General features: G+C 55.3%; 1 protein-coding gene and 1 long non-coding RNA gene across 5 annotated transcripts; one reads left to right on the top strand and one right to left on the bottom strand.

Annotated features, from left to right (window-relative positions):
• Nucleotides 1–195: 195 nt before the first annotated feature.
• TCF25 (transcription factor 25) lies at nucleotides 196–27,557 on the bottom strand. 4 transcript variants are annotated; one of them, XM_042968292.1, is made up of 19 exons: nucleotides 27,255–27,557; nucleotides 20,507–20,656; nucleotides 19,454–19,528; nucleotides 18,634–18,752; nucleotides 17,986–18,051; nucleotides 14,410–14,492; nucleotides 13,216–13,346; nucleotides 12,668–12,767; nucleotides 11,790–11,883; nucleotides 10,538–10,630; nucleotides 10,310–10,415; nucleotides 9,031–9,190; nucleotides 7,214–7,301; nucleotides 5,862–6,020; nucleotides 5,620–5,710; nucleotides 5,090–5,169; nucleotides 3,459–3,531; nucleotides 1,349–1,411; nucleotides 199–642 (listed from the first exon to the last, which is right to left on the bottom strand). In XM_042968292.1, the coding sequence occupies exons 1-18, from the start codon at nucleotides 27,444–27,446 to the stop codon at nucleotides 1,388–1,390; spliced, it is 1,884 nt and encodes a 627-aa protein (XP_042824226.1). In that variant the 5' UTR covers nucleotides 27,447–27,557; the 3' UTR covers nucleotides 199–642; nucleotides 1,349–1,387. The 4 variants fall into 4 exon arrangements, 3 of the variants coding, with proteins under 3 accessions (XP_042824225.1, XP_042824226.1, XP_042824224.1); XR_006211716.1 differs by lacking the exons at nucleotides 199–642; nucleotides 1,349–1,411 and adding exons at nucleotides 1,427–1,664; nucleotides 2,859–3,149; XM_042968291.1 differs by having other exon boundaries at nucleotides 196–1,411.
• LOC122234028 lies at nucleotides 14,112–18,088 on the top strand. The gene is made up of 3 exons (XR_006211717.1): nucleotides 14,112–14,219; nucleotides 16,132–16,245; nucleotides 18,000–18,088. It is a non-coding gene; the product is annotated as an uncharacterized LOC122234028 (long non-coding RNA).
• Nucleotides 27,558–27,905: the final 348 nt, after the last annotated feature.

The following is a 27,905-nucleotide window of genomic DNA, read 5'->3' as shown; positions in this document are numbered from 1 at the left end:
TGGACGTCTCCCGAGACCCGCGAGGCGTTCCTGTCCCGTCTTCTGGTGGACACAGGGAAGGGCTCCCGCGGGGCAACGCCTAGCAACGCACGTGTCTGTTTCTGGCACGAGCACCGCCCCCCCCCCCCCCCCACCGTAGAAGACGAAAAGCCCAAACCCCCCCGGAACCAGGCACACGATGGAACACACCAACCGCCCCCCCCCACCCCGCCCCAGCTTTATGCCTTCTGTGGACTCCACCTCCCACTCTCTCAGCCTGATGGAGAACTCCCAAGGGAGCAAAGGCTCCCAGGACCACAGGGTGGTGCCACGGCCGGTGGGGGTGGTCCCAGGACTCACACTGCGGCTGTCCATCACCAGGGACCAGCTTCTTGACCACCCTCCACATCTGGGGGCACCAACCAAGAGCCTGTCGTGGGAGCAGCCTCGTCCCCCGCCTCTGTGCCGTCACACTTCAGGGCTGTTAGTGTTTCCAGCTCCACAAATGAGGCCTTTGAGGTGGACACGCCCTCCCCACCCCCACCCACCCCCGGCCTGAGACTTCAAAGGGCCTGAGAACTGGACAGCCTCTGGCGGACAACCAGTCTTCTTCCTGGTGAGGCCTCGAGACTCCCCATCTGGTTCTGATGTGCCTGTTGAGGACTTCACGGGAGGGAGACAGTCAGCGTTATGATTAGTTATGGTTGTGAGGGGAAGGGTCTAAAGGAAATCACAGATAATCCCCAAGGCCTCTTACAGCAACTCCGACCTCCAGTGCCCCTAAGGGAAACTGAGGGACGGCCAGGGGACAGGTGGTGGACACAACTGTCCCCTCAGAGCACGTGTCAACATGAGACGTGCCTGACCCACACGTGAGGAGGCTGTTAAGAGCGGGAACCCCTTGGTCGTCGTGTCCCCAGCACCAAGCGCAGTGCCAGGCGCACGCAGGCCGACAACACGCGGGCATTCGATGGGTCGAGGAGCTCCGTGTGGGGGCTGGGGTGCAAAGTCCGGTGGGATGCCTGAGCCGAGCCGTGGCCACAGCAGGAGGTAGGGGTCACTGACCACCGGGCCCAGGCCCTGCTTCCTTCACAGACGTTACCCCCCGAGGGCCAGCCGGGGGACACGGCCGCATGAGCAGACATGTGGGGCGTGCGGCCCGGTCCCCCTGACTCCGGACACGGGGAGGGGGGAGGATCTCGGGAAGGCCTGGCTCAGGCCTGGGTCACAGTGGGTTCTTTGAACTCAGGGAGGGGAATGGCTTCTGCGCCCACCCTGCAGTGTCCGCGCCAGAGACCCTGAGGTAGGGTCTGGCTTGGTGGGAGAGGGCACAACGCATCAGCCCCGGGAGGAGCCGATTCACGCTCACCTGGACACGGGGTGGCAGGTCGAGTCTTAGAGCAGATGTTCAGACGTGAGACCTGGCTGTCTTCTTGTCTCCAATAGAAACAAAGAACTGCAAGTAATAACCTAAACCCAACCAGCCTGGCTGAGCACTGATGAGCTGTTAGTCTCTCAGGACAGCAGGCCCAGAGGTGAGCAGTTTCATCACGGGCTGGGGCCAGCCTCTCTCTGCTTCACTACCCCTAGGACACTGGCTCTTCATTTTGGAGGTCACCGACTCCTGGTTGCAAAATGGCTGCTGCAGCTCTGGACATCACCTCCCCATCTGGATGTATTTAAGGCTGGAAGAGGCAGGGTGCCAAGTTCTCCTTGCTTGCCTGTCATTTTCAGAGAACAAACCCCTTCGTGGAGGAACCCAGTAGACTCTTGTCCTATAGGCTGAAGCTTACCGCAGGACACCCTAACAGGAGACCTGTGCACCCAGGACAGGCTGGGATGATCTCACACTCAATCCCACCTACCGAATCCAGTTATGGGGACAAGGAATGAAAAATGGGTAGTAGCTAACAGACACCAACACATCTGTGGGACACATGCCCTGGCCAGGGGTGTTCAAAGCAGAGGCTTCTGTTCACCCACAGATGCTGGGAACTCCTGACAGGATAACCTCACGGATGTCCCCAACAGGTGACTGCACAGTGAGGCCAGGAAGAACACTTCCTAGGAAGAGGGACTTCCTAGGAGGCAGGCCTCCGGACCAGGGCTCAGAAGACACCGATCCTGGCCCACCCAGAGCACGCCAGCAGCACCCCGCCCACCCGCCTTGTCTGCTGCCTACAAGGGTGGGGATCAGGGCTGGGAGGGCACCCAGCAGCCGAGAGCGCCCAGCTCAGCGCCCTTGGCCCTCCCACAGCCAATCAGGCTCCTGAGTCAGAGGCAGCCCTATTTGGTAGCAAGCTGTCAGGCGGGCCAGGGCCAGGACTCGCCCCGGTGATGAGCCCTCCCCCATGCTGTGCTCACTCCTAATCAAATGCCCCCTAGTCTCCGCCACGTACGTTCTCCAGAGCGGCCAGGACAGCCTTTCCAAAGCCTGCGTCTCAGCCTCCCTCCAGCTCGGGGCTGCCCTGAAGTGTCCTAATAAAACCACTCTGTCTGCGTGAACAGATTCCACACCTGTGGAGCCCAGCCCAAGGACTCCGGTGTCAGCCCCTCCGGCTCCCAGCCAGCCTGTTCCACGCTCCCGGGGCGGGGGGAGGGGGGGGTCGGGTCAAACACCGGGGCGTTCTCAGCAGGGACGCTGCACTGAAGCCTGTGGGACCTCGTCTCTACTCTGTGCCCCAAATCGTGGAGGGGCAGGGTGGCAACGGAGAGAGCTCACACGGAGCCTGGGCGTGGCTGTGTGTGACCGTGGGTCATGTTCTCTCCTGGGAAACCTCGGGGGCTGTGCGGATCCAGGACCCACCTGCCTCACAATGGGCACTGACCCCAGCCCCGGAAAAGAAGAGCCCAGGCCACACACAGCGTAACCCACTCACATTTATAGGAGACACAAAGGAGGAAGGCGGACAACACATCAGCATTTCTACTCCAGGGAACCGGCCAATTCCGACCAGAACAGCAATCAGGAACATAATTGTACAGCGTTGGGGTGCGGCATCTACGCGGGCTTAGTCCCACTCCCCGTCCCCCTCGGGGTTGTCCTCACGAGCCGCCTCCACGTCGTGGAAGTGAAAGTTGGCCATCATGTCTCGCACGGCCAGCATCAGCCTGTTCAAGCCTTGGTTGTGGTTCAGACCCCCAGCCCCTCCAGCCTCCAGCCTCTCCCCCTGTGGCAAGGAGACTCGTCTGAGCAGGGGTTGTCCTGGGCCCTGAGGCCCAGTGCTCCCAACCCGGCCTGCCCAGGACCCCGTCGAGAAGAGGAAGCTCCCAGACCCAAACGCGCGTGTCTGACAAGACCAGGCCCCAGCGCGGGGTCAGGGAGCCGCGTCCGGTGGAGGGGCCGAGGTGGTGGTTATGGTCAGGCGGGCACGTCCCAGCCTCCCGAGCAGGCTGGCCGCTGGCTCCAGCAAGCCTCTCTACCCGTGCACAACCAGTGGCCCTGCCTGAACCCACCCGGCCGACACGTGCCCACGTACCTCCATGGTGTAGTTGGGCAGCAACGACCGGAAGAAGAGGGCAATTGTGTTTCCATGGCTGACAGGACTCAGCCTAGAAGAGGAGGAAGGAAGGTCAGAAAGTGCCCCCGAGGGAGGGGAGGGACAGGAAGGCAGCCCGAGCCCCAGCTGGGACACGGGGTTGGACCACCAAGACTCCTGCTCAGCTCTGGGTGGGCAGTGGGCCCCCAGAGGTACCGGTGAGGGCTGCTTAGGCCTCACGGGGAATGGCGTCCAGAGGCGGTGGGCCCTGCAGGACCCGGCTGGTTGAGCTGAGCAGGGAGGAGGGTCACTCTTCAGGAGAGCTGTGCAGGGGTGCAAAGGGGTCACATCAAGGGAAGATTCCAGGGTGTGCTGGAGAGTGCCCCCCTGAGAAGACGCCATGCTGTAAGCAGCTCCAGCTGGACTTTTAAGGACCGGCAGCCTCTGCTGGGCAGAGCCCTTCGGCCACTCCTCAGGTCGGGGCTACAATGTCCAGCCAGTCCGCTTTCTTTCTGAACCTTCCAGTGTCACAAATTCCTGACTGTCGTCTTACTCTACTTATAAATTCAACTGGGAACTATTTCCCTAGAAGCACGTAGTCTAACTGTTTTAGCACAATTCAGTTAAGAAAAAGTCCTTCAGGGGCGCCTGGGTGGCTCAGTCGGTTAAGCGTCTGACTTCGGCTCAGGTCATGATCTCACAGTCCGTGAGTTCGAGCCCCAGGTCGGGCTCTGTGCTGACGGCTCAGAGCCTGGAGCCTGCTTTGGATTCTGTGTCTCCCTCTCTCTCTGCCCCTCCCCTGCTTGCACTGTCTGTCTGTCTGTCTGTCTGTCTCTCTCCCTCTCTCAAAATTAAACATTAAAAAAAAAAAAAAAATCCTTCATCCTACATAACGTGCTCTGCTGAGATCTGGAAACCACATGCTTTCCCGAAATGGGCAAATCTGTCTGTGACTTCCAGATCTACAAGACTGTGCTCAAGGCTCTTGGTAAGTCAATCACTCAGCTTTAAAGACTAGAGGAGAGAAAAAAGAAGCTAGTCCACGATTCAAGGCTAACCACTGTCCACAAATCCACTGTAGACTTGGGCTCCGCTGTGCTCTCACTGCAGCCCTCCTGGCTTGGCTGTGTGGGTCTTCTTTACTTCTTGGAATGTGCCCTGTGCCGCGCTCCTTGCACAGGGCCTTTGCACGCGCTGACTCTTCTCATGTACCAGCGACATTCCCTCCCCCTTTACTTGTCGAAGGTCTATTATTCCTTCACACAGCAATGACCACGGCCTTCTCTGAGAGTCACGTGCACCACAAGTTTCTCACTGCAGTTTTGACTCCACATTTAAGCCTCGATTCCGTAACGAACATGTTTCCCCACTGCCCTGTGAACACTCCATGAGGACACAGGGAATGCCTTACTCTTGCTTCCCACTGTTACCTCCAACACCTGCTCTAGAAGCTGACCAAAAAATGCTCCTGCTGTCAACAAACAAGTGAAAGAACACGCCTGGCAAAGCTGACCCGCGACCCCAAACCACACGGTCCTCTGCAGGCCTGTGTCTGCGGGAGGCAGTGAGCCCTAAAGCACTGACCTCAGAGCTGTACAAGCAAAGGAGCAAAGCAGGAGGCGGAGAGGTACCTCTCTGGTCTGACGTAGGAGTAGATGGTGTCCAAAGGAGGCAGAGGGTCAAAGCCCATCACAGACTGCGTGGTCACATCCTTCAAAGGGAAACAGAACTGCCGTGAGCCCCTGCCTTCCCCTCTGCAGACTTGCAGCCAATTCCAGCCCGGACCGGCCTCTCTGCTAAGAGTCCATCAGTCAGACAGAAACGGTCCCCGGCCGCGAGGCTATGCGTACCGTCCTAAGCCACGGGGTGAACGGGCAGGGAGAGCCTTTCTTCCACGGGGACACTCACTCTGCCCGCTCAGAGGGCTACAGAGAACACCCGTGGGCAAAAGTGTGTGCGCTGTAGGGAAGGGACAGAATCATATGGTCACTTGTGTCAGGAGCCCCACTTTAGCGCTACGGGACGCAGGCTCCAGGGCCCCGAATGGCTGGGTCACTGCTCTGAGCCCTGTGAGGTCACAGCTCCACCCCTCAAATCCCTGGCTGTGAGGGGAAGGGCCCGGCATGTGACAAAGCTCCCACCCCCAGCCCCTCTGCCTTACCGGGGGGAGGGCGGCAACGGCTTCCTTGACCTCAGACAGGACCACGTGGCGGTGGATGTTTCTGGGCGCACGCTGGTACAGCACCTTCCGCCTAGGGCCGGGAATAAAGCGGCAGCACGTGGAATGGAGCCCGCACCGGCCCTGCTGCCCCGTTTGTGATGGCAGCACCCGAGCAGGTGGGCCTCGTCCCACGAGGATCCTGAGGCCACCTGCCGCCCTGTCACCCCTGGCCCCAAGCCCACCTGCTCTCACATGCTTCCACCGCAGGGTCCCCGGAGTCCACCGCCCGCAGAACCTCGCGGACGTTCTCCTCCAGCCAGCTCATGGTGGCCGGCTCCTTCCAGAGGAAGTGCGACCTTCCGAGGTACAGGCTCACCAGCTGGCTCAGGGCAGGGGGCTGGCTGCGGGAGAGCGGAGCCCGTGAGCAGACTCCACCAGGGCGAGGCCTGCGTGCACCCGCCGGCGCCTATGGGCAGCGTCCGGCCCCGTCCAGCAGCCGGGGGTGACAGGAGACCGCCCGGAGGGCTGCCGACCGGGGCAGGCAATCACCCGGAGTGGGGCGGGGGCACACACAGCGGTTACTTCTATCCAGGGTACGTGTTTTTTAAGAAGCACAAGTTCTTTGGGGAGCCTGAGTGGCTCAGTCGGTTGAATGTCCGACTTCAGCCAGGTCACGATCTCGCGGTCCGTGAGTTCGAGCCCCGCGTCAGGCTCTGGACTGATGGCTCGGAGCCTGGAGCCTGTTTCCGATTCTGTGTCTCCCTCTCTCTCTGCCCCTCCCCCGTTCATGCTCTGTCTCTCTCTGTCCCAAAAATAAATAAAAAACGTTGAAAAAAAAAAAATTTTAAGAAGCACAAGTTCTTTGGGGAGCCTGAGTGGCTCAGTCGGTTGAATGTCCGACTTCAGCTCAGGTCGCGATCTCACAGTTTGTGGGTTCGAGCCCCACGTCACACTCGTTGTGCTGACAGCTCAGAACCTGGAGCCTGCTTCAGATTCTGTCTCTCACTCTCTCAAAATATTTATTTTTAAATATATTAAAAAAAATAAATAAAAAAGTATGAGTTTTTTAATAGCAACCTAAAATAGAAAAGGAACATGTACATGCACGCACAGAGACGCCGGAAGAACCGCTGTGGTTCACAAACAGGGTCTGAGGGTGGCTGGCTCCCACACTGCACGTTTTTCTGTCGTTTTCTAATGAGAAATTTGGAAAACGTAGCACGTGCCATGCAGACGCATGAACCACGCTAAGAAGTGTAATGATACTAACCCCACCCAGCAGCTGCGGGCACAGTGGGCCCCGTGCCCTGCTCACTCCTCACCAGGAAGGCTTGTGCTCTAGGCTGCAGGCTGCTCACGCACCGGCCAGCTCTGTGCCTGACCCTCGAGGCGATGCCCCACCTGGACCCGGGACCCGGCCACCCAAGCGGGAGAACAGCCCAGCCGCCAGTCTCTAGCAGAGAGCACCTGCCAGGCCCCTCCCAGTAGCGGGGAGAGAGCAGTGACAGCCAGACTCCCAGGGTCTGCCGCCAGGAGCGCCCCCACGACTCACACACAGGTGGGCACTGTCCTCCCAGGGCCCGTCGGTCTTTACCTTATCTCAGCGTCCGGTCCGAAAAAGCTGTGAGTGGCGACAGCGGCATCTGGCCGCACGCTGCAGTACTCGAGCAAAGGGAGGAGGGCTGCAGAGAAAGCAGGGCCCCCATGGGCACGGTGACACCAGGGTGAGGCCAGTCTACCCACACCAGCCTCTGCCACCTTGGAGGGGGTCGTGCGTCCTGCTGCCTTCCCAGTGGCCCGGTCTGCATCTGAGGGGTTGCACCCGTGCCCCCCAGGCACACGCACAAGGCGTTCTAACCACTGACATCACAGTCTCCCTCCGCAGGCTGGTGGGGAGGCCGGCCTGCAGGGTTCAGGCCTGGGGCAGAGCCTGTCTCTCTCCCTGAGCAGCGGTGGCTTCCCCACACAGGAGGTCACCTGGAGAACCCTGTCTTCCGAGTGACTTTACAGGCGGCTCACACCCCGATCCCACACAAACAGCCGGGGCCCACGAAGGGCCTCGCCTCATAACTTCACGCACCTTGACGGGGAAGGGTCGGTTGTCCTACGGCCTGGCCAGGCAGCCCCGTGTGAGCACGGATGGAGTGGGGCGGGGCCTGGACACACAGGCAGAGCTTGAGAACACTGTCCAGTGGGCGCCCCGAGTAACGTGGGCCTCAGCCCTGCCCTGGCTGCCTCCTCAGACCTTCACCATGCTTGTTTTAGACCTCCTGCTCTGTGTTCTCCCCAGCACCTAGTACTACCTGCCACTCTCCCCGCCCAAGGATGTGAGCCCCAGGAGCGGGGACCCTGGTCACCCACCTCCTCTCCCGGCCTGGGACGCAGCAGGCTCACTGAGGTTAAGGGGTCACCTCAAGAGCCTGGGCTGCTCCTCCAGCTGGGGGCTGTGGGGACAGCGTGCATAAGTCCCCACAGCCCGTCCCCGGGACTCGGCCCTCTGTGAAAATGCACGTGGTAGGAGGACTGCACTCCAGCGGGACCCTGACAGACCACACAGCTCTGTCTCCACACAGACACCAGCCCACTACTCTAGGATGCCTGGAGGTTCTCTGGGCAATCCCAGGACAACCCTGTCTCCGAGTTATTCAACCCAGTGAAAGATGGGATTTGAGGACAAGAACATAAAGCCGGGCCCCTCCTGCACGTTCTGCTAAGATCCAGCAGCTCACTTCTCTCTCTAGAAAATACCACACGGTGGGGCGCCTGGGTGGCGCAGTCGGTTAAGCGTCCGACTTCAGCCAGGTCACGATCTTGCGGTCCGTGAGTTCGAGCCCCGCGTCAGGCTCTGGGCTGATGGCTCGGAGCCTGGAGCCTGTTTCCGATTCTGTGTCTCCCTCTCTCTCTGCCCCTCCCCCGTTCATGCTCTGTCTCTCTCTGTCCCAAAAATAAATAAAAAACGTTGAAAAAAAATTTAAAAAAAAAAAAAAAAGAAAATACCACACGGTGGCGCCTGGGTGGGTCAGTCGGTCAAGCGTCCACCTTCGGCTCAGGTCATGATCTCACGGTTTGTGGGTTTGAGCCCCGCGTCGGGCTCTGTGCCGACAGCTCGGAGCCTGGAGCCTGCTTTGGATTCTGTGTCTCCCTCTCTCTCTGCCCCTCCCCCGCTCGTGCTGTCTCTTTTTCTCTCTTAAAAAGAAACTTTAAAAAAAGAAAACACCACACCTTCAGAAAGTAAGTTTTTCTCAAACAGTCAATATCAGAAACTTATCCTGAAGCCCCAAGACACCTGAACGCCAAAGTCGCTTCTGACTCATTTTCTGCTTTTGAACTGTAACTACGCCTTGTCCAAAGGCCCTGAAGACACGCCCTTCTGTCAGTGGAGTGTGCGCGCTGCGGCCCCGCCGCACCCACCTCCAGGGAACATGGTGAGCGCCTGTCGGATCAGGAGAGAGGCCTGTTCCCTCGCAGAGCTGAGCTCCTGCTCAGGGAGGTCTGCTTGCTGACTCAGCAGAAAATAGGCCAACGGCACAGAGAAGGCAAAATTCGGGAGCTGAGACAGGTTTCGATGAGCCTGAAAGGGGCGGAAAAACAAAACCTGGAGCTCTACTGTGCCAAAGACAAAAGACTCAAGACCCACGGCTGCTCCAAAGTCACCGGATGCGCCCGTGATGAACACGAGTGTCGTGCTGGCATCTCGTCACTTGGCATAAACGAGAATTTTGTGTTACGTCTGGGGGCTTCCTCGGGGCAGAAAACAAGCAAAAGCCCCTGGGAGGGTAGAAAACTGCCTGGGATGGATGAGAGGAGGGGCCTGGGGGGAAGCGGAGTCAGGTGGGGTCACAGCCAGATGCCCGCCCTTGTGACGGGCTCGGCTCTGAAAGCAGCCAGCCTGTGCTCTGTCACAGCGGAAAACTGAGCGAGCCGGGCGGCAACGAAGAATGTCTCTCCTGCTGCCAGGACCCGATCAAGTCTGCTCTCGTGGCCGAGCACTTTCCTTGCCTTTCTCCACATGGGTAGGGAACAGACAACACGTGACGTGCCGTTTCCTCCGCTAAAATGGGACCGTGGTCTCCACGGTTATATAACCTTTCTTCCTCAGCCCTGTTGTGGGGGGATGGGGGTGCTCCAGGAACTTCTGTAAACTAGATCCCCAGAGGCGGGACTCCTCGGCCAAGTTGCCAAGCGACACAATTCAAATGATCTACGTTGTCATTTTTCAATCGCACACGAACGCGTGGTGACAACGGATTCCAGCTCGGAGATCAAGAAGGTAAGCTGTCGATTCCCTGCCCGCCACCCCCGCCCCCTAAAGGTGGTCAGGTTCACACATCCCCAGGACAGCGATGCCCAACAGGAACACTCGTTCTCTAGCAGCCAAATTAAAAGGAAAACAGGTGAAGTTAACGTTTACTAATGTTCTATTCAACCCAAATTCCTAAAATAGCATCACTTCCGCACGAAATCACTATGAAGGTCTCGTGCCCAGTCTCAGCCTCAACGTCAGGCTGGAGGCAGAGCCCGTCTGCAGGGGAAACGGGCGGCAGTGGAGACAAAAAGGGAGGAGCACGCGGGGTGTGGCCAGAGCCTCCCCACTGCTTCGCGGAACCGCCCTGGGGTGCACAGACCCCGGACGGAGAAAAGCGGGGTGGGGGGGATCTGGCCCCGCATCACGGCACACACGCGCGCCTACCTCCCACTCCTGGAAGAGGCGGATCAGGTAGTCGTAGTTGCGCGCTCGCAAGGCCAGGTGGTCGATGAGCAGCAGCATGCACAGAGGGTCCTCGTCCGGCTCCAGGCTTCCGGAGGCGGCCCGGGGAGTGGGGGGGGGAGGCGAAGGGAGACAAGGGGCAGAGTGGGCCGGCGTGGACATCCACGGGCCCAGGCCGCGAGCACACGGGCGCCAGAGGCAGGCACCCACCTCAGGATGAGCTTGCAGAACTCCAGCGCCGTGCGGGGACAGCCGCGCTTCTCCAGGAAGCTCATCTGCTTGTAGAGGGCCAGGTAGAAGCTCCTAGATCCAAGACAGCTCCTCGTGAGCCAGAGCGGCAGCCGCCAGAGCCGCACTGCCCGGAAGCCTTGTCCAGCACCACCGCTGCCCTCTGCTCCTTGGCCGCGCTGGCCATTTCCTGCGCGGCCTAATCACCGCGAGTGTTCGCAAGTGTTCCTGTGTCTGCAGAGAAGGTGACGCTCTGCTTGTTGTTTGCGGTTACGTGTGTGTCCGTGTGGAGAAAAACCAGCTTGCCTGGGAGTTGCAACCATCGTGTTTTTTGTTTCCTGCTGTTCGCTTCAGAGGACAGGTCAACGTCTCCTACTGTAATTACCACCTTAATTTGCCCTCAAACCTCAACAGTTGCTAGGGGCACTGCTGCTGGATGCATCCAGTTTTGGGACTTGAATCATCCTGGTAGGCTGTTATTTGCATCAATAACCAACACCCTGCCTGTGGATGTTAGTATTTTATGACCTGTTTCTGGGAACTAAGAACTTAACTGGAGAGACAAGACTGACACAAACAAAACCAGACAATCTGTGCAGTCGGGGTCCGCATGCCCAGGATGACTACCAAGGTGCGGAGGGCATCCAGTGCTGGAGATGACCACAGACGCTGGAGGCCGCGAGGGCGAGGGCACCAGGCAACAGAGGACCCTCCCCCCCCGCCCCGCCCCCTGCAGCCCCATGAGGGCAAGAAGCCAGGGGGTGAGGTCAACAGGGAAGCCACTGTGGCTGTCCCGGCTCCATTAGTGAGGGCTGGTGCCAGAGTGGGGCTTGGCGAGAAGACTGGCGCCCAATCATGACCGGTTAACACCGGGAACAGGATCAAGCCAAGAGCAAGCAGCTAACTGGCTTAGGAACTGGAAGGTATGGCTGCCCGCAAAGCATTCCAAAGCATTCTAAACTCATGTGGCACAGATCCTATTGTCCAAACATACAAGGGAAACACAATTACAGCCCCCAACATAGTGGAGTCGCTTATCAGACTCACTTGTAAAAAGACAGAAGTAACCCCAGGCTGGCCCAATCGGTGCGTCCGTGAGCCCAGCCATCCTGCATTCAGGTTGTACACAGTGAGGTGCCCCAGTGTGAGCTGGCAGGTGGGACGCCTCAGGGACAGTCCTCTGCCATCTCCCGTCGCAGGACAGCTTCGACACACCTGTCACCGAGAAACCCACCTGTTCTCGGGTCTGCGGTAATCCAGCCGGCAGGTCCCGCTGGTGAGACTGAACAAGGGATGAAAGGCACACTCCATGCTGTAGAGCGCTCTCTCTGCAGGCCACACAAACACCAGGGGAGGGGGTCGGGGCCACCGTGTGGCAAGTGCAACCTCACCCCCCCCCCCCCCCCCGGCTCACAGAGAAAGCTCTCAGAGGGAGGAGGTCACACGGCGAGGGTTTGGGAAAAGGCGGCGCGCCACAGATGTGACCCTGGGGATCACCGAAGCCACTCTGTGCATTTGCTTCACCCAGAGACCACTTGTCGGCCCCAGGGTTGTATACAAGCACACGTGCTCACAACACCCACAGGCACACGACCACAGCAGCTTGTTCACGTGATCCAGGAAGTGGAAACGCGCCGAGCGTCCCCCACATGCCGGCAGGCACACAAAACATGGGTCTATCCACACTATGGAGCATCACTTGGCCGTACGAGAGGGGAACTCTGAAGATGTGAGTCACAGGATTCCACTCACAGGCAATGTCCGGAACAGGCAAATGCACAGAAACAGGAAGCGCACCGGGTGGCCAGGGGCTGGGGGTGGGGAGGCGTCAGGTGACGGGCAAGCGTTCTTTTAGAGGTCACGTAAATGACCTAGAATCGGTGGTGACAAAGCTGTACAACTCTGCCAGAACCTAAACACCAGCGAGTCATATGCCATCAACGGCAGCATCGTATGGTCTATGAACCGTACCTCAGGAAAGCCGCTGTTGAAAAGATACCCTGGCAAACCCTGTGTCCCCGCCATCACTTTATACAACGCCTGTGCTCCGCCAGCGAAGGCGTGTGCGGGTGCGGAGGAACGGCAGGGTGGGGTGCCCACGCGCCCCCTTACCTACGAGGTCTCGGGCCATCTCCTGATCCTCCTGAAAGCGGCAAGCGTCGCTGAGCTGCAGGAGCGAGTCAACGTGGTACGGGCTGGTCTGGAGCAGAACCTGCGAGGAGGGGGACACTGATGGGGCAGCAGGTGGTGCCCCTGGACAGCAGCCGGCGAGGCCCCGGCCCCAGGCAGGCCTTTCTCTCAGGCACGTAAACCTTGTGACAATTTTGCCAGCGGTGGCATCCACGATACCCTCACCTCAAACCAAGCTCAAAACCAGGCCTGTGGTGGGAACCGGGACCTCTGTGCCCCGGGACCCCCATCTTTACCCTCTGCCACCCCCCCACACAAGCAGCCCTTGGAAGATGAGGCGAGTCCTCGGAAGCATCCTGCCGTGGCCCTCAGCCCCCATGACCCGGGCGTATACTGGAGGTGAGAGGAGCCCGGGAGGGCAAGGTGCTTCTGGGCGGAGTGACACAGGCTGGGCCCCACGCCCGGGGCACCCTGGGTAACTGTGGGGAGGGCGTGGGCTGGCGCGGACCCTCTCGTGGGGACACACGCACCACGATGTTGTTGGGCTCCATAGACTCCACGGCGGCCAGGAACTTGTGCTGTGTCTGCTGGTACTCCTCACTGTGCTCAAACGCAAAGAAGGAGAGGCCTCTCTTGGACTCCAGCAGCCGCATCGACAGACCTGGGGAGAGTGCAGCGTCAGGCCCCGTGGTGTTCCTGGACAGGAATTTCTGCATGCACCCAGCATGAGTCCCTGTCACAGTGTTTGCTCTCCCAGGATGCCTGGGGCTGACCGCCCACGGCTTGGTCCACACCGGCACCACGTCCCATCTACGCCTTTCCTAGGAAGATGTCCCCCCCGCCCCCGGGGGTGTGGATCGATCATAAATGTCCCAGGACAACAAACGTGAGGACACACACGGTGCCACCCCCATGGCATCTGGCTGGGCCTAAACAGCGGTCAGAGCCCAGATCCAGGAGGGCATGGGAGACCGTGCAGGGGCTGCAGCCAGGCCTCTGAAGCGACGGCGATCTACACCCCACGAGTGGACGGCCTTTCTCTTTGTACCACGTGTTGGGTAGAGGCCCAGTTTCTTCTGAGGAACCACTTACCTCCACAGAACAGGTGAGTGGTTCCAGGCTACCCTCGACTCAGTCCCTTCTGACGGCCCCGCCACAGAGCCAGGAGCTTTGTCTGTTCAAAGTGGCTCGGGGGCTTCTGCTAGCTAAGTGGGGGTGTCCTCGCTGCCAGCACACAGGAATCATGCAGAACCCCAGAGACACAGAAGCAGGGCGTGGCTGTCACACGCTCCCATCACAGTGGGCACCCCGGCCCCTCCCCTCTGTCCCGCCCGACCGGCCCAAGGGCTCTAGGATGCTCCTCCTTTTGGTGTCATGATGTCAACCACAAGCACACAGCAAGCCTTTCTGCACTGTGGCTGTTTCTCTTCAGATACGCGTACTTATTAGATGGCAACAGAACATAAAATACCACGCTTGAAAGATGAACTTGATTGCCTCCTGTGGTACAGTATTCACAGGAAAAAAGAAAAAGGTAGACAGAAGCTGCATTGAACCGTATTTGGGAAAACACGCAGCTGGTGTGTGTTGGGGGTGGGGGGTCCTCCGTCCTCCAGCACGAGGCCAGGGCGCGCGCTCACACGCCCGCACGCTGGCTCTGCACAAACAGAGCAGCGGCCTGGCCCAACGGGCGCAGATCCTCGCGGCCCGGTGCCGGCCCTCACCTGGTTTGGTGTACCGTGGCCAGGTGCTCTTGGGGGTCGTCAACCACGTACACTTGGGGTACACACGCTGCCGTTGCCTCGGCCTGGGGAGAACGGACACGGTCACGGCTTCATCTTCGCTGCCTGGTCTCTGAGGGACCTCGGGAGCAAAACCGCGGGGAGGGGAGGGGAAGGGAAGGGCACGGACAGGACAGAATGCAACAGCACTAACAGAACATCAGCAGTGCCAAGCCAAACTAAACGCCGCGATCTAAATAACCAAACAAGCAGAGACAGAAAGAAGAGCTGGAAGTTTTTAGAGTCTAGCAAAATGGCAGGAAAGAAAGGTAAAAAGGAAACAGAAGTTGAAAACCAAAAATAGAGATGAGGAGGAGAGCAAGCCTGTGGACGCAATTCCCTGGGGACCGGGCTGGACAGATGCACCGCTGGCGGAGCACAGAGGACAGAGGGCAGACCTCTGTGTTGAGGCGGGTCCTCTCCTCGCCTCTCAAGACGCCAGCGATGCAAGAACAGGATGTGAAAAGGGAACAAGGGGAACCACGGAAAGAACTGGTGTGGGGGGGGCATCAGGACACTGACCCCAACACACTCCTGGGTGAGAACGAGCCAGACAGCACCAGTGGGCAGCAGGGGAGGGAGGTTGAGCTCCCCGAGATGTGGCCCACAGACTGCCCTCATCCCTCAGCCCGGGGCTCCTGCCTTGCTGGGCAGGGATGTCTCCGGTGGTACCAGACCGCCCCCCACAAAGCGGTGGTTGCAGGGAGGCATTTCTGCTCCATCACTGACGCTTTCTTTCTTGAGCTGAGTAACGGGCATGTGGACACGTGTATGTGATTCTGTATATTTTCCCGATAATATGAACCATTTCGTTAAGAAAATAAAGATGAGTAAGAATCTGGCCTGCATTAGAAACAGGATAAAAAGCAGGTTTCTTATCCCACCAAGAAGGCAGAACTGCAGGAGAAAAAAACATGGTGCCTCAAAAGCACAGTCATAGTCTGAAGAACACTCAAATGACTACCTCTAACATGTTGAGTGAGTGTCTGGCCCTGAAACTTTCGCCAGGTTTATTTTTGCTTCTCAACCAGCATCAAAACCAACGTGAGGTTTAGAACCTGGGATAAGTCTGATCTTCGTCTGCTTCACACTTCTTAGCGGTTGGCATCATGCGGTAGACGCGGTAAGAAACGCTCTGCACGAAGGCCTGTTGGCAGGACTTTCTGTAGGAGGTGTGGGTGTTCAAGTTTTCGGACGCTCCAGCACGGAGCCCAGTTCTGACCGGGAGCTTGGTAGGGTGTAAATAGGAGAATTAACTGGATATGCAGAACTGCCTGGTCTATGGAAGCCCAGGGACAGCCCGGCCCTGCAGTGAGCTGTCCGCACAGAACAGAGAGGAGGCAGGGAGGTAGGTGGGGGAGGCTCTGCTGGGGGGCAGCGGGGGAGACAAGAGCAGCAGGAGGGCGAGTATGCCGTACGCGTCTGTCATAGGAAGCTTTCCGAGAAAGAGCTGTGCACAGGCCATCTGCACGTTCTGAGACGGCCACCGGAGAGGGACAATCAGAAACACACTGAGTGTGTCTGCACACAAGTGGTACGAGGGAACCGTGGCTTCTCAGGGAAGCCTTCGTTGGGACTTAAATTTTTAAACAAATCAATACTCTAAGAAGTATAATAATACTATAAAAACAATAAATGTAATTACATTAAGTATCATTTGCACAGAAACAAGACCGGGCATAAGTGTGAAGAAAACGGCAAAGACAGGTCAAGCACATGCAAACAAGCGGAGCTAGGCTGGGGAGAGGCACGATGTTCAGACCAAGAGGAACATTTTATGTATGTATTTATTTTTTAAGTTTCTTTATTTTGAGAAAGTACAAGTGGGGGGGGGGCGGAGAGAAGGAGAGGGAGAGGGAGAGGGAGAGGGAGAGGGAGAGGGAGAGGGAGAGGGAGAGGGAGAGGGAGAGGGAGAGGGAGAGAGAATCCCAAGCAGGCTCTGCACTATCAGTGCAGAGCCTGGCGCTGGGCTCAAACTCATGAACCGTGAAGTCATGACCAGAGCTGAAATCAAGAGGTGGACGCTTAAGCAACTGAGCCACCCAGGTGCTCCCCAAGAGGAACATTTTTGAGTGAAAATGTTTTTCATCAATATTCCACAAGAAGACATAAAGTCAGAAACTCCTGTGTCCTGAATAACCTAACACCAGAGATAAAACCAAAAACCATTAGCGAATAACAAGAAAAGTCCTCCACGTGTATATTATGACAGAATCTAAAACCCCTAACTCTACGACAGGTCAGAGGAGGTAGAAACACTCAGGCGGTGGGTAGGCTAAGGCACACAGGTATTTGGAAGGCAGCGGAGAGACTCGGTGCTAACACCACAGGGGAATACCCACTCCTGTGCAGCTGCACTAGAAGAGACCACACGGATGCAGGAGGAGTGCAGCCAGCACACAAGCCGGCACCTGTCCCCTCGTGCACCGGGCGTGAAAATGGTGCCTGGAATCCAACCATGAAGAACCATGCGGTGTGAGACGCCAGCAGAGCCCTGTGGTTCCGGGGAACGAGGAGTGTGTGCTGAGGGGCCCCAGAGAGGGGCAGCAAGCTGCCCTGACTGGTTATCTTCGGGGGTGTCAGAGGAGACAATTCTGAATTGCCTCAGTTTTTTCTTTTATAAAAAGCATTTAATTCTACATTTAGAAAACACACGGAAAAAAAAAAAAAAAAAAAAAAAATTAAAAAAAAAAAAGGGGCGCCTGGGTGGCGCAGTCGGTTAAGCGTCCGACTTCAGCCAGGTCACGATCTCACGGTCCGTGAGTTCGAGCCCCGCGTCAGGCTCTGGGCTGATGGCTCAGAGCCTGGAGCCTGTTTCCGATTCTGTGTCTCCCTCTCTCTCTGTCCCTCCCCCATTCATGCTCTGTCTCTCTCTGTCCCAAAAATAAATAAACGTTGAAAAAAAAAAATTTAAAAAAAAAAAAAAAAAAAAGAAAACACACGGACAGTACTTGAAAAGACAAAGCCTCTGCCGGTGTGGCAGCTCCTGGTCAGAACGGACTCGGTGCTGGAGCGTTGGGAAAACGGAACACCCACACCTCCCACAGAAAGGTCTGCAGAGCATTTCCTCCCGGGTTTACCACTAAGAACTATTAAATTAACAAAGATCAAACTGATCCCAGAACCTAAACCTCGTGTTGGTTTTGCTTGCTAAGAAACGAAAATGAAGTTGGCCAAGATTTCAAGGCTAGAAGCTCAAAATTTTAGGACTTCCAGAATCCCTGTAAAATGCTGGCTCACAGGCTAATAAACTCAGTGTGAGGGTTGGAGCCCAATGGCCATCAAAAAGGTCAAACATCAACTTCTCCCCAGCCCCCTTCAGATCCCTCAGAACCAGAAGTCCTTAGGGTTTCCTTCTGTAAGGCCCTTTGCCTAACCTCCCCCAGGGTCTAACCGACCTGGAGAAACTCCCTCCCCCTCCCTGAGGACCCCCCCCCTCCCCCTCCCCCTTCCCGAGGGTCTAACCCATCTGGAGAACCTCCATCCCCTCCTTGGGAACGAAGCCAGTGTTGATCTTACCTTTGTTCCCCCAGGACAGCTCGAGCACCAAAATATCTTTTCAGTTCTGTGTCTGGATTCAAGTGTCTAGAGAATTGAAAATTTCACGAACAGAAATGAAATTGAGTTCTTCTACACTGAATCTGGGAATTCTGAAAGGTCACATAAAACGCAGCAGAGAGAACAACTATTCTGGCAGGAAGACAACTGGCAGGCCTCCTTTAAAACCACGCTAACCTGAAGCAGAGGCAGCCGGTCCTGGGGCCAAATCAGAGCAGCCTCAGACCTGCGACTAGATCAAGGTGTGCTCACTGAGTCAGGAAAAGAGATGCTTTTTAAACACTGGCAACAATCTCTTCAGTAGGGGCAGGCTTTTCATAGGCATCTATGAGGACAAGACAGGAATAACTTGTCCCAGGATGACCTCTGACTTCAGCACCTTCCGAGAAAAAAACACTCCCAGAGATCTACAAAGCTAAGTGACGGGTCCTTGGAAACAGAGGGGTCTCCCCCGCGTTCTGTCCCTGCCCCTGTTGCCTCAATGTTTGGCAATAAACCTACATCACGTTTAAATCAAGATAGTAAGTTTCCTTCTTTTTGAAATATTACCTTCCCTTTGCAAAGAGTCTCTGTGTCAGCCGGGGCGGGGTGGGAGGGGGGGGAGCTAACCTGTGCTCCACGTATAGGACGTGCTTCTTGGAGCTCAGGGGGGGCGGGCCTGGGCGGCTCAAGCCACTGGCATCCTCAATCCTCTCCAGGAGGCGATCAATATCTTCCAGCCCGTTTTCCTAAAAGCCCCAGAAGAACATCTTAATCACCACACGACTTTGCTTTAAATGTAAGATCAACAATAAAATGGTTTGTACGAAGAAGCAGCATTCCATTGGGTCTACTTCCTGAAAGACAGTATAATCCGAACACCGCACTGCACGTGTATTGAGAAAAAAAGGAGAGATGCTTCGTTAGAGGAAGCTCAGGATCGGCGAGATCAAAGAACCAGAAGGACTCCTGAAATGACGAAGTCACAAGCCTACACTGCTCATCTTTCGGATGTGCCCGCCAAGCTCTTCAGGTGGGACTTGGGCTGTAACTGCCAGTGACAGGCACAGAAGGCCACAGCCTCCTCAGGACACACAGAATCAGGTGATGAGGGCCGCAGGCGATACTGAAAACAGATTTTCTGACAACTGACTGGACCTGGAGGCTTACACCTCAACATCTGATTAGTCAGTCCATCAGCACTAGAGAAAGGTCGGGGCACATGGGCAGTCCACTGACAGAGGCTGCACCATCCAGAGAGCATCATTTCAGATGTCACCAGAAAACAGAAAGCACAGAGGGAGGTCTGACCCTCAAGGAACAAAGTGAACAAACATGAGTGAGATTTGGTAAGTGACCTTCCCTGACCTCCGCGTTAGATTCCTAACGGGAAGGAATCAAAATATCAAATGAAAATGAACTGCCCTGAGAAACAGCCAGATGCACATACCAGAATTTCTCCTGTAGTGTTTTTCTTATTTTTCTGTTTCTTTTTCTTCTTTCGGAGTTTGCCACTTATATTAGACTAACAAAAGAAGCACATTTTAGTCAATGAAAGAGACAATAAAATCTTACATGCTGACAACTACAGCAGCAAGCTACAGAGGGACACGGGAACACAGGCTTGGGTCCCCTCCCTCCCACCCTGAACGTCCTGTGAGCTCACCTGCTTCGACAACACAGACCTCCCACTGGCCCACAACTCTGGTTCCCTCCAAGTTTCTCCTTCTTGACAGAACTCATGGCTTCCCAGGACCTCAAGAGGCTCACAGGGTGTGAAGCATCCACCCACCTGCCCTCTGCCTTCATCTTTCACTTTGTCAACCACTCTCCCTGCCACGCTCAGCCACCCTGGAGACTGGGACCCCGCACTGCACTCCCCCACACCCTTGGTGCCTCTGCCCGAATCGCTCTCGCCCCTTCACCTGGCCACCTCCTTCCCCGCAACGTGAAGCACTACACCACCCCAAGCTCAGGCAGGTGCCCCTCTCTACGCCACGAGTCAGGGTCCCTCCAGCTGCACTTGTCTGTCCTCATCTGCCGCTCTCTCGACCAGAGGCCCCAGGAAGGCAGACTTGTCCCCAGAACCCGGTAGGCTGACAAAAAGCACTTACTGAGTAAACAAGCAAAAGATCTCCTGAGGGACCCTCTCCCGCAGTGCCGTCGTGCACACCAGCCACACCCCAACACTAACCTGACCTACGTACTTCTTCAAGGCACGTCCACCCGGGGTCTTGACCACCTGACCAGAGCTCCAGACACACAGTCACAAAAAACACACCCCCTGGGGAGGGAGGAGCAGACCCTCCCAGAGGGTGGAGGCCACTCTTGTGCCAAGAAAACTTGACTCGGGGACGCTGTGTGGGGCCTCCTCTATGCCCACAACTCGTCTTGAGGGTGTCATGCAAATCTTATCAGGGGTCCCAAGGAAAAGTGGGGACAACTGGGACCCAGAAAACGACAGCAGAGGGTGTATGTGGCTGGCACCTCCTAGTCCCCACACCTGCTCTGGGGGTGCTGCTTTGCCAGCCATTTCTCCAGCTTTCTTGGCATCTGCACCTCCACTCTGGGATCTCCTTCTGTTCCCTGTGAGCAGACACTCGGGTCTCTCCCCATTCAGCACTGGTCCCTCCTCAAGGTCCTCAATGTTTATCTGGAAGACAGATGGGAGAGAACAAGGGTGTTACGGGTGTCCTGGTCACAGATCCCATGGTGATACTGACCTGTGTTAGAGACAAGAGAGCAGGACAGGGCGGGGGTGGGGGGGAGGCGGGGAGACACGTTCAGGATCACCCTGAGGTCACAGGAGGAAGAAACGTAAGTCTGTGTGCCTAGCAGAGCCGTACTGCTCACCTTCTGAACAGCTCTGGTTCACGGTTACTTTAGTCAATAAACCCCAGAGAACGCTGGGCACCGTGTGGCCCCATGGGGTCTCTGTCTTCAGAGGGGACATAATGAAGAACCCCCAAACGTTACAACTTACCTCCCTTATGGAACAGAACCCTAGCACAAAGATTTGTATATACATTTGTTCTGTCGATGCATTTTCTTTCATCCTACTGGAGACACTAGGTAGCTCATCTACAGTAGGAGACAGGACAAGAACCTGGGAGAAGAAACAGTACCCAAGGACTGACCCACCTGGAAACTCTTCCCTGATAAAAGTAACACACGATAATAAAAATAACTCAGGACGGAACCTTACCTAGTAGCGAAAAGGAAGGATCTACACATGCACACACTCCCGCACACACTAAACACTCACACCCTGGAGGCGAGACAGGGGCAGGGGTGGGTACAAGTTACCGGGGAAGTTCTGGCCCTTTAGCCAGTCAATGAACCAACAGATAAAAGAGGTTAGCAGGAATACTAACTATGCTTCATAAACCAGATGAGATGGGATGGACCCAATCCAGTACACTGAAATACACAAAATACACAAAAATAAAACTGTATGTTCAATTTAGAACCTCTGAAAAATATAAAGCTAAAAAATAAAAATAACATCTATTTTTTTTATTTACTTATTTGTTTGTTTGTTTATTTATTGAGAGAGAAAACACGAGCAGGGGAGGGGCAGAGCGAAAGGGAGAGAGAGAATCCCAAGCAGGTTCAGCATCGTCAGCAAAAGCCTGACGTGGGGCTGGATCCCACGAATGGCGAGATCATGACCTGAGCCGAAATCAGGAGCTGGACACTCAACCAACTGAACCACCAGGCACCCCAAAATAACACGTTTTAACCCCCACAACCCTGAGACAATTTCTTGTTAAACTTGAGGTCACACCGCAGCCAGTGAGTTTTTCAGTGATGGTTCTCTTTTGGCCTACCGTCTCAGCTGGGAAAGTGTCAAAGAAAAGAACACGGGAACAAATTTTTGGGTCCTTTGGTTTTGCTTTCTTTACCAATGGAGCCTACCAAGGACACAACCCAGAAGTACGTGATGCCAATCTGTCTACAAATCCATATCTGACTCAAAAATGCTGGACTTCTAGCACAACGGTTTCTGTCCCCGCGTCGCCGATACCGTGGCGATTCCTACTGCAGACACCTTCTTTTGAGTGGTGGCATTGTGAAGCCAGAGGCCCATGTGTGGTCTGGTTGGTTTGGATGTTGGAGCAAAGGAAGAAAACTAGAACGTGGCCTCCTGGGACATTTCCTCTAAACAAGTGGGGGATGCGCTGGGGAATTGGCACCTACACTTTCTCCGGTATTCAACGGAATTCTACCCCTAATGCCTCTAGTGAAGCCGGGTGCTGGTTTACTTCAAGTCACGTCCGCTTCCTTAAAAAAATTTTTTTAAGAAAAAAATTTTTTGAGACAAAGAGGGTGCATGCACACGCGAGAGCAGGGCAGGGTCAGAGGGAGAGGGAGAATCTTCAGCAAGGTCCGTGTCCAACGCAGAGCCCGACTCAGGGCTAGACCTCACTACTGTGAGATCACGACCTGAGCCAAAATCAAGAGTTTGACGCTCAACCAGCTGCGCCACCCACGTGCCCCAAGAATTTTTTATTTTATTTTTAAGTAATATCTACACTCAGCATGGGGCTCAAACTCACAACCCCAAGATCAAAAGTCACATGCTCCACTGACTGACCTAGCTAGGCGCCCCACTAAGATATTATTTTTTGAGCCCCTTCTGGAAACTTGAGGTGTTCGGAGGAATTCAAATGCATAAGCTCTATGCCAAGCTAAGCTTCACCTGAAATATTCTGGGTCTGTGCGCACACGTGCAAACCTCCAACGATGTGCATACTCAGTCTTGTTTCTTTACTGGAAAGAGTTGCTAACTGCGCATGATTCATTTGCTATTTGTATCAGCAGGCACCAGCACTCAAGGACTCTCCACCCACCATCCTGAGATACATCTCATTATCCAAAAGCTGGTACTTTCATCAGTTTCACGGTCTCAAATGGTAACAATTTCAAGAGGTTCTTGTTCACTACACACATATTCTCTGCTATTCCACGGGGATTAGGCTTGATCGATACTTCAATAAACACCGGGTGGAAATTTCGTCTTTTTTGGGGGGAGGAGCACGGAATCGGAGTATAATTTACGTGGCTTGAAACGGACGCACAGTATGAGTTTTGGAAACTGCGTAAGTATGTAACCCACACTCTTACCAAGATGTAAGATGCTCCCATTACCCCAGAAATATACGCCTCCTACCATCTCCAACTAACATTTCCTGCTGACTCTGGCAAACACTGCTAAGATTTCTTCCACCAGAGATGGCCTGTGCCTGTCTTAGAACTCGGTGCAGAAAGAGCCAGAGTATGCCTTCTTTTGTGTCTAGCTCCATTCACACAGTGTATGTGTTGACGCTTATCCTGCTGGTGCCCATATTACTGGTCACCAGTACTCCTTTGTGTGGACGCGCTACGTTAGCTTACCCATCAGGCAGAGGAAGTCGCTTCAGGGTCTTCCCATCTGCGGCTGTTTGGATGAAAGCTGCTGTGTGAGCGTTTCTGCAGAAGTCTCTTGGGTAAGTATGCAGAGGTAGAATCACTGGGTTGTAAGACACAAGATTTATGTTGAGGGGCGCCTGGGGGGCTCAGTCGGTTGAGCGTCCGACTTTGGCCCAGGTCATGATCTTGTGGTTTGTGAGATCGAGCCCCGCATAGGGCTCACTGCTGTCAGCGCAGAGCCCCCTTCAGATCCTCTGTTCCCCTCTCTCTCTGTCCCTCCCCTGCTTGCATGGTCACTGTCTAAGAAAAATTACGTTAAAAGTACTGTTTCTGTGGGGCGCCTGGGTGGCTCAGTCGGTTGAGTGTCCGACTTCGGCTCAGGTCATGATCTCACAGTTCGTGGGTTTGAGCCCCGCGTCGGGCTCTGTGCTGACAGCTCAGAGCCTGGAGCCTGTTTCAGATTCTGTGTCTCCCTCTCTCTCTGCCCCTCCCCTGTTCATGCTCTGTCTCTGTCTCAAAAATAAATAAACATTAAAAAAAATTAAAAAAAACCAAAACACAAAGGATCAAAATCAACTCGATATCAAAGATGACACATGTTGAACACCAACTCAAAGATCACTGAACAATTTCAAGTCCTTATTCCAGCCAAACAGCAGCAGCCTAATCACTGAAACTTATTTTGGAAGAAGTTTGGTTTTTTATTTAATTTTACAACTTAGATGCTTATTTCAATTACTTTCCAGGCATGACCATTATATTGAACATAAAAACAGAGACATATACACATACAGTTAACCCTGTAACAACACAGGTTTGAAATGTGCCGGTCCACTTATATGCAGAATTTCAAAAAAGAGAGAGAGATGATTTCTAATCTAAAGCCAAAACAACAACAACAACAACAACAACAGCAACAAAATCACCCAAGGGCTAGTTGTGAGGATAAATCCATGAACTAACAACGAAGAATGTCTCCTGCTCTGTTTCCCTCTCTCCAGGAGAGCACTTCTAAGTGCCCCGGAAAGGCTTCTAACTAAACCACTTCAGGTCACATTCCTACCGTGGTTTTCAATTTCATTTAATACCTACATTTGCAGAGTGCCGTCTGCCCAGTATGGGCTAAAGGCTACACACGTTATTACTTCATTTATCACTCATGAAAATCCCATGAAGTGAGATCATCGCCAAGAAACAGGGAAACTGAAGCTTATGTTAGATATCTTGTCCACGTTCTCACAGCTATGAAGAGATGGGGCTGGGATCCAAACCTAGGTCCTTGTGACTCCAAAGCCTGTGTACATACATTCTGGCTGGAGACAGTACATGCTGGTCCGCTTAGAGGAAATGCTAATTCATGCAGTAAATTTTCTGCATACCTGGGTGCCAGACACAGGGTGGTGGGGACATGTTAGGGAGCAGCAAAGTCTCTGTTCCCACAAAGCTTCTACTTCATCAGAGAGCAAGGAAGGAAAGTAACACCAAATAGAAAGAACCGACAGAGAATCTGTACGGTATGTTCTATGATAGCTGCCAGGGAAAACTGAGAAAGAACAGAAGAAGGGGAATGGGAATGTGCAGATCACTCCACTTTGAAAGCAGGTAGGAAGGGTAGGCAAGACTGAGAAGGCGTCCTCTGAGCAAATCCTGAGGAAGGAGAAGTGAGACACGGGACATCTGAATACAAGGTGTTAAAGGCAGAGGAGACAGCAAAGGGGACAGGTCACTATGGCTACAGCAGAGCGAGCAAGATTATAAGGAAATGAGGTGGCAGAGCTCATGGGGTAAACGAGACCAGCGTGGGATCGTTGGGGGGTTGCGAAGAAAGGAGGGCTGAGGTCAGACGTATGTCTGACTGTAGCTGCTGCATTCAGACAGGTGGCAAAGGAACAAGAAGAGAAGGACTGGGCCGAAGGATGACGGTGATCCAGGCCAGAGGCAACAGTGCCCACCCAGGTGCTACCGGACTTCAGAAGGGTCTCGTATACTGTTGAGAGAGAGAAAGATCAGGGATACCTTCAGGTTGCTGGCGTGGACAAGAGGAAAAACGGAGATAGAGAAGGCTGGAGGAGGCAGAAAGGGCAGTTAACAGTTGGACACACTGGGTTTGAGATGTCTGTGAAAGGTCTAAGGGGTGGCAGACGTTGAGCTGGAGGTATGAATCCCAAGACCAGGAAGGACACCTGAGCTGGTGACACCAGTGTCAGAAAGCGGAAGGGGACACACAGACCTTGAGTCCCTCTGACATGATGTCACGGGGAGGTCCACATCAGAATTCTTTTCCTCCATTCACACAGGTAAGCATCTGCCACTTTTTTCATTTCTCCCAAACACTCTGCCCCCCTGTCCACCTACCCTCCTTTCTTCTTCAGCAGGAACATTAACTTTGCTTCAGAGACAAAAACCATGACATGGTTGAGGGTGCACATTTTAGGTCAGAAAGCCTGGGTTTACTCTCCAAGTGTCACTTAGCATGTCATCTGCACAGGGGGGACTACAAGGTCTCCTTCCCAGACTGTGAGAATCTTATGACGCAGCAGCAGCACCTGCAACGTTCAATGTCCTCCAAAGAGCAGCTGTTGGTGTTAAGGGCTAAATCCTGGGGATATGGGGAAAGAGAAAGCACAACCAGATAAAACGTCCATGGAAATGGCTGGACCTACAGCACAAGTTGATTTCAGCCCGTGGGCAAGTGAGATGAGAAGGAAGACTTCAGTATTTTGAGAGAAGTCAGAAAAGTGGCAAATTTATGGACACGTGATGTGACGGAAATACTGGGCAGACTCAACCGGCCGTGTTTCCAACTGTGGGAGCTGGGAGAGGAGCACGTGAAGGTTAATACTACTTTTATTTTTGTACATGTCTGAAATCTTTTATGATAAAAATGCCAAAAAGGAAGAAAGAAATGAGAAGAAACAGGTAGAGGGGAAGGAGTTACTTTTCATCTCGGAATCGGAACAAGTGGAGGGAGACTGGAGAAGATGAAGAAAGCGCTTCGTCCCAACTCCCCCAGAGACTACAGGGTGAGGCTGTCTCTCACCTTAAGAGGGAAGGTCAATAATCTCTAAACCAATCTCCCAGACTGGAAGCCCACACGCCCCACACGCCCCGCCATCTTATGATGGGTGTCTAACTTGCCAACTTTCCATAAAGCAAGCAGCAATCCCAACACCAAGAAAGAGTCACTGGTTTCTCCGATCATGATCTTCAGACCTACTGCTGTTTGTTCAACCACTCGGGCACACCGAGGAGAGGATACAAGGTGAGCAAAACAGACACGTTACCCGCCAGAGGTCAGAGAAGCAAGAATAAGGCGATGCGCGCACATGCCAAAGTACAGACTGAGGCCAGCTAAAGAAACCCCGGTGGGCGTTTACTCCTCAATTCACATCTACGGTGTCATTTCTGTGTCAGACACTTGCTGTGGGTGCAGAGATGAGCTAAACACCATCGCAGCTAACGCAGCGATGAGGAAAACACCAAGTCCTGGGTTGTGAGAAGTAAACAAGAATGTCAGCAATGGCCCTGCAACAGCTTGACGTAGGCAATGTTCGTTCCTGAAATACAGCGCCCAGACCTGGGGAAGTGAGGCCCCGCCCACTGTGATGCGGACCCGCCCTTCTACGGCAAGACCACGCCCACCCCGCAGCCCTGACCCCCCCCGACAGCCCCGCCCAACCCGCCGTGGCCCCGCCCACCCCACCGCCTGCTCCACCCACTGGCCCCTGGCCCCGCCCCCACCGCAGCCCAGCCCTGTGTGCCCCGCCCCCTGACGTCACGACCCGCCTGGCACAGCACCCCCTCCCACCACCCCCACCCCAGGCAGCCCCGCTTCTCACCAGCTCGAACCGGTTGTTGACGCAGACGCCTTCCTTCCCTGCGCCCCGGGGGCGCCGGCCGCCTGTTCCCCGCTTTGGACCTTCTTCTTCCGCATCATCGTCATCATGGAGGGCAAACTGCAGGGCACCGGGCCCGAGGGGCTCCTGGCCGCGCTGTTCCCCCCTCAGCCTCCGGAGGGCCCGGCGCGACATAGGACCCAACGGCCGCTGACGTCCGGAGACCGGGAGAAGGAAGAGCCGAAAAGAGAACGACCGGCGCGCCTGCGCACTTACGGCGCGCTGGCGCGAGCCCGAGCTCTGGCGTCTGCGTGCTGCGGTCCTCCGGAACTTCCTCTCCGCCAACAGTGGCATCTAAGAAAGTGCGGGCGCGTCCGGGCGAGTTCTCGCGCGAGTTGGGCGCCTCCGCGCGGCAGTCCTGGCTGCCCCGGTGCTGGGTGTCCCTGGGTCTTCCGGAGGCGTGCCCGGGACCGACGTCCAGCTGGGACGGGGATGGGGGCTCACGGGCTCCGAGCCACCTGCACCCGGGGACCTAGACTCTGCTCTCCGAGTGCGGGCTGGCTGGGCGGGAGGAACCCGCAGGTAGGGCTAGGTGAGGCGACGGTGCGCGCAGGTGGGCGTACTGCCGCGTGGTGTTCCAACCGGGGCGAGGCA

Source organism: Panthera tigris, chromosome E2, assembly GCF_018350195.1.
Source record: "Panthera tigris isolate Pti1 chromosome E2, P.tigris_Pti1_mat1.1, whole genome shotgun sequence".
Classification (NCBI taxonomy): domain Eukaryota; kingdom Metazoa; phylum Chordata; class Mammalia; order Carnivora; family Felidae; genus Panthera; species Panthera tigris.
The sequence above is the reverse complement of the archived record's forward strand: the minus strand, read 5'-3'. Positions and strand labels throughout refer to the sequence as shown.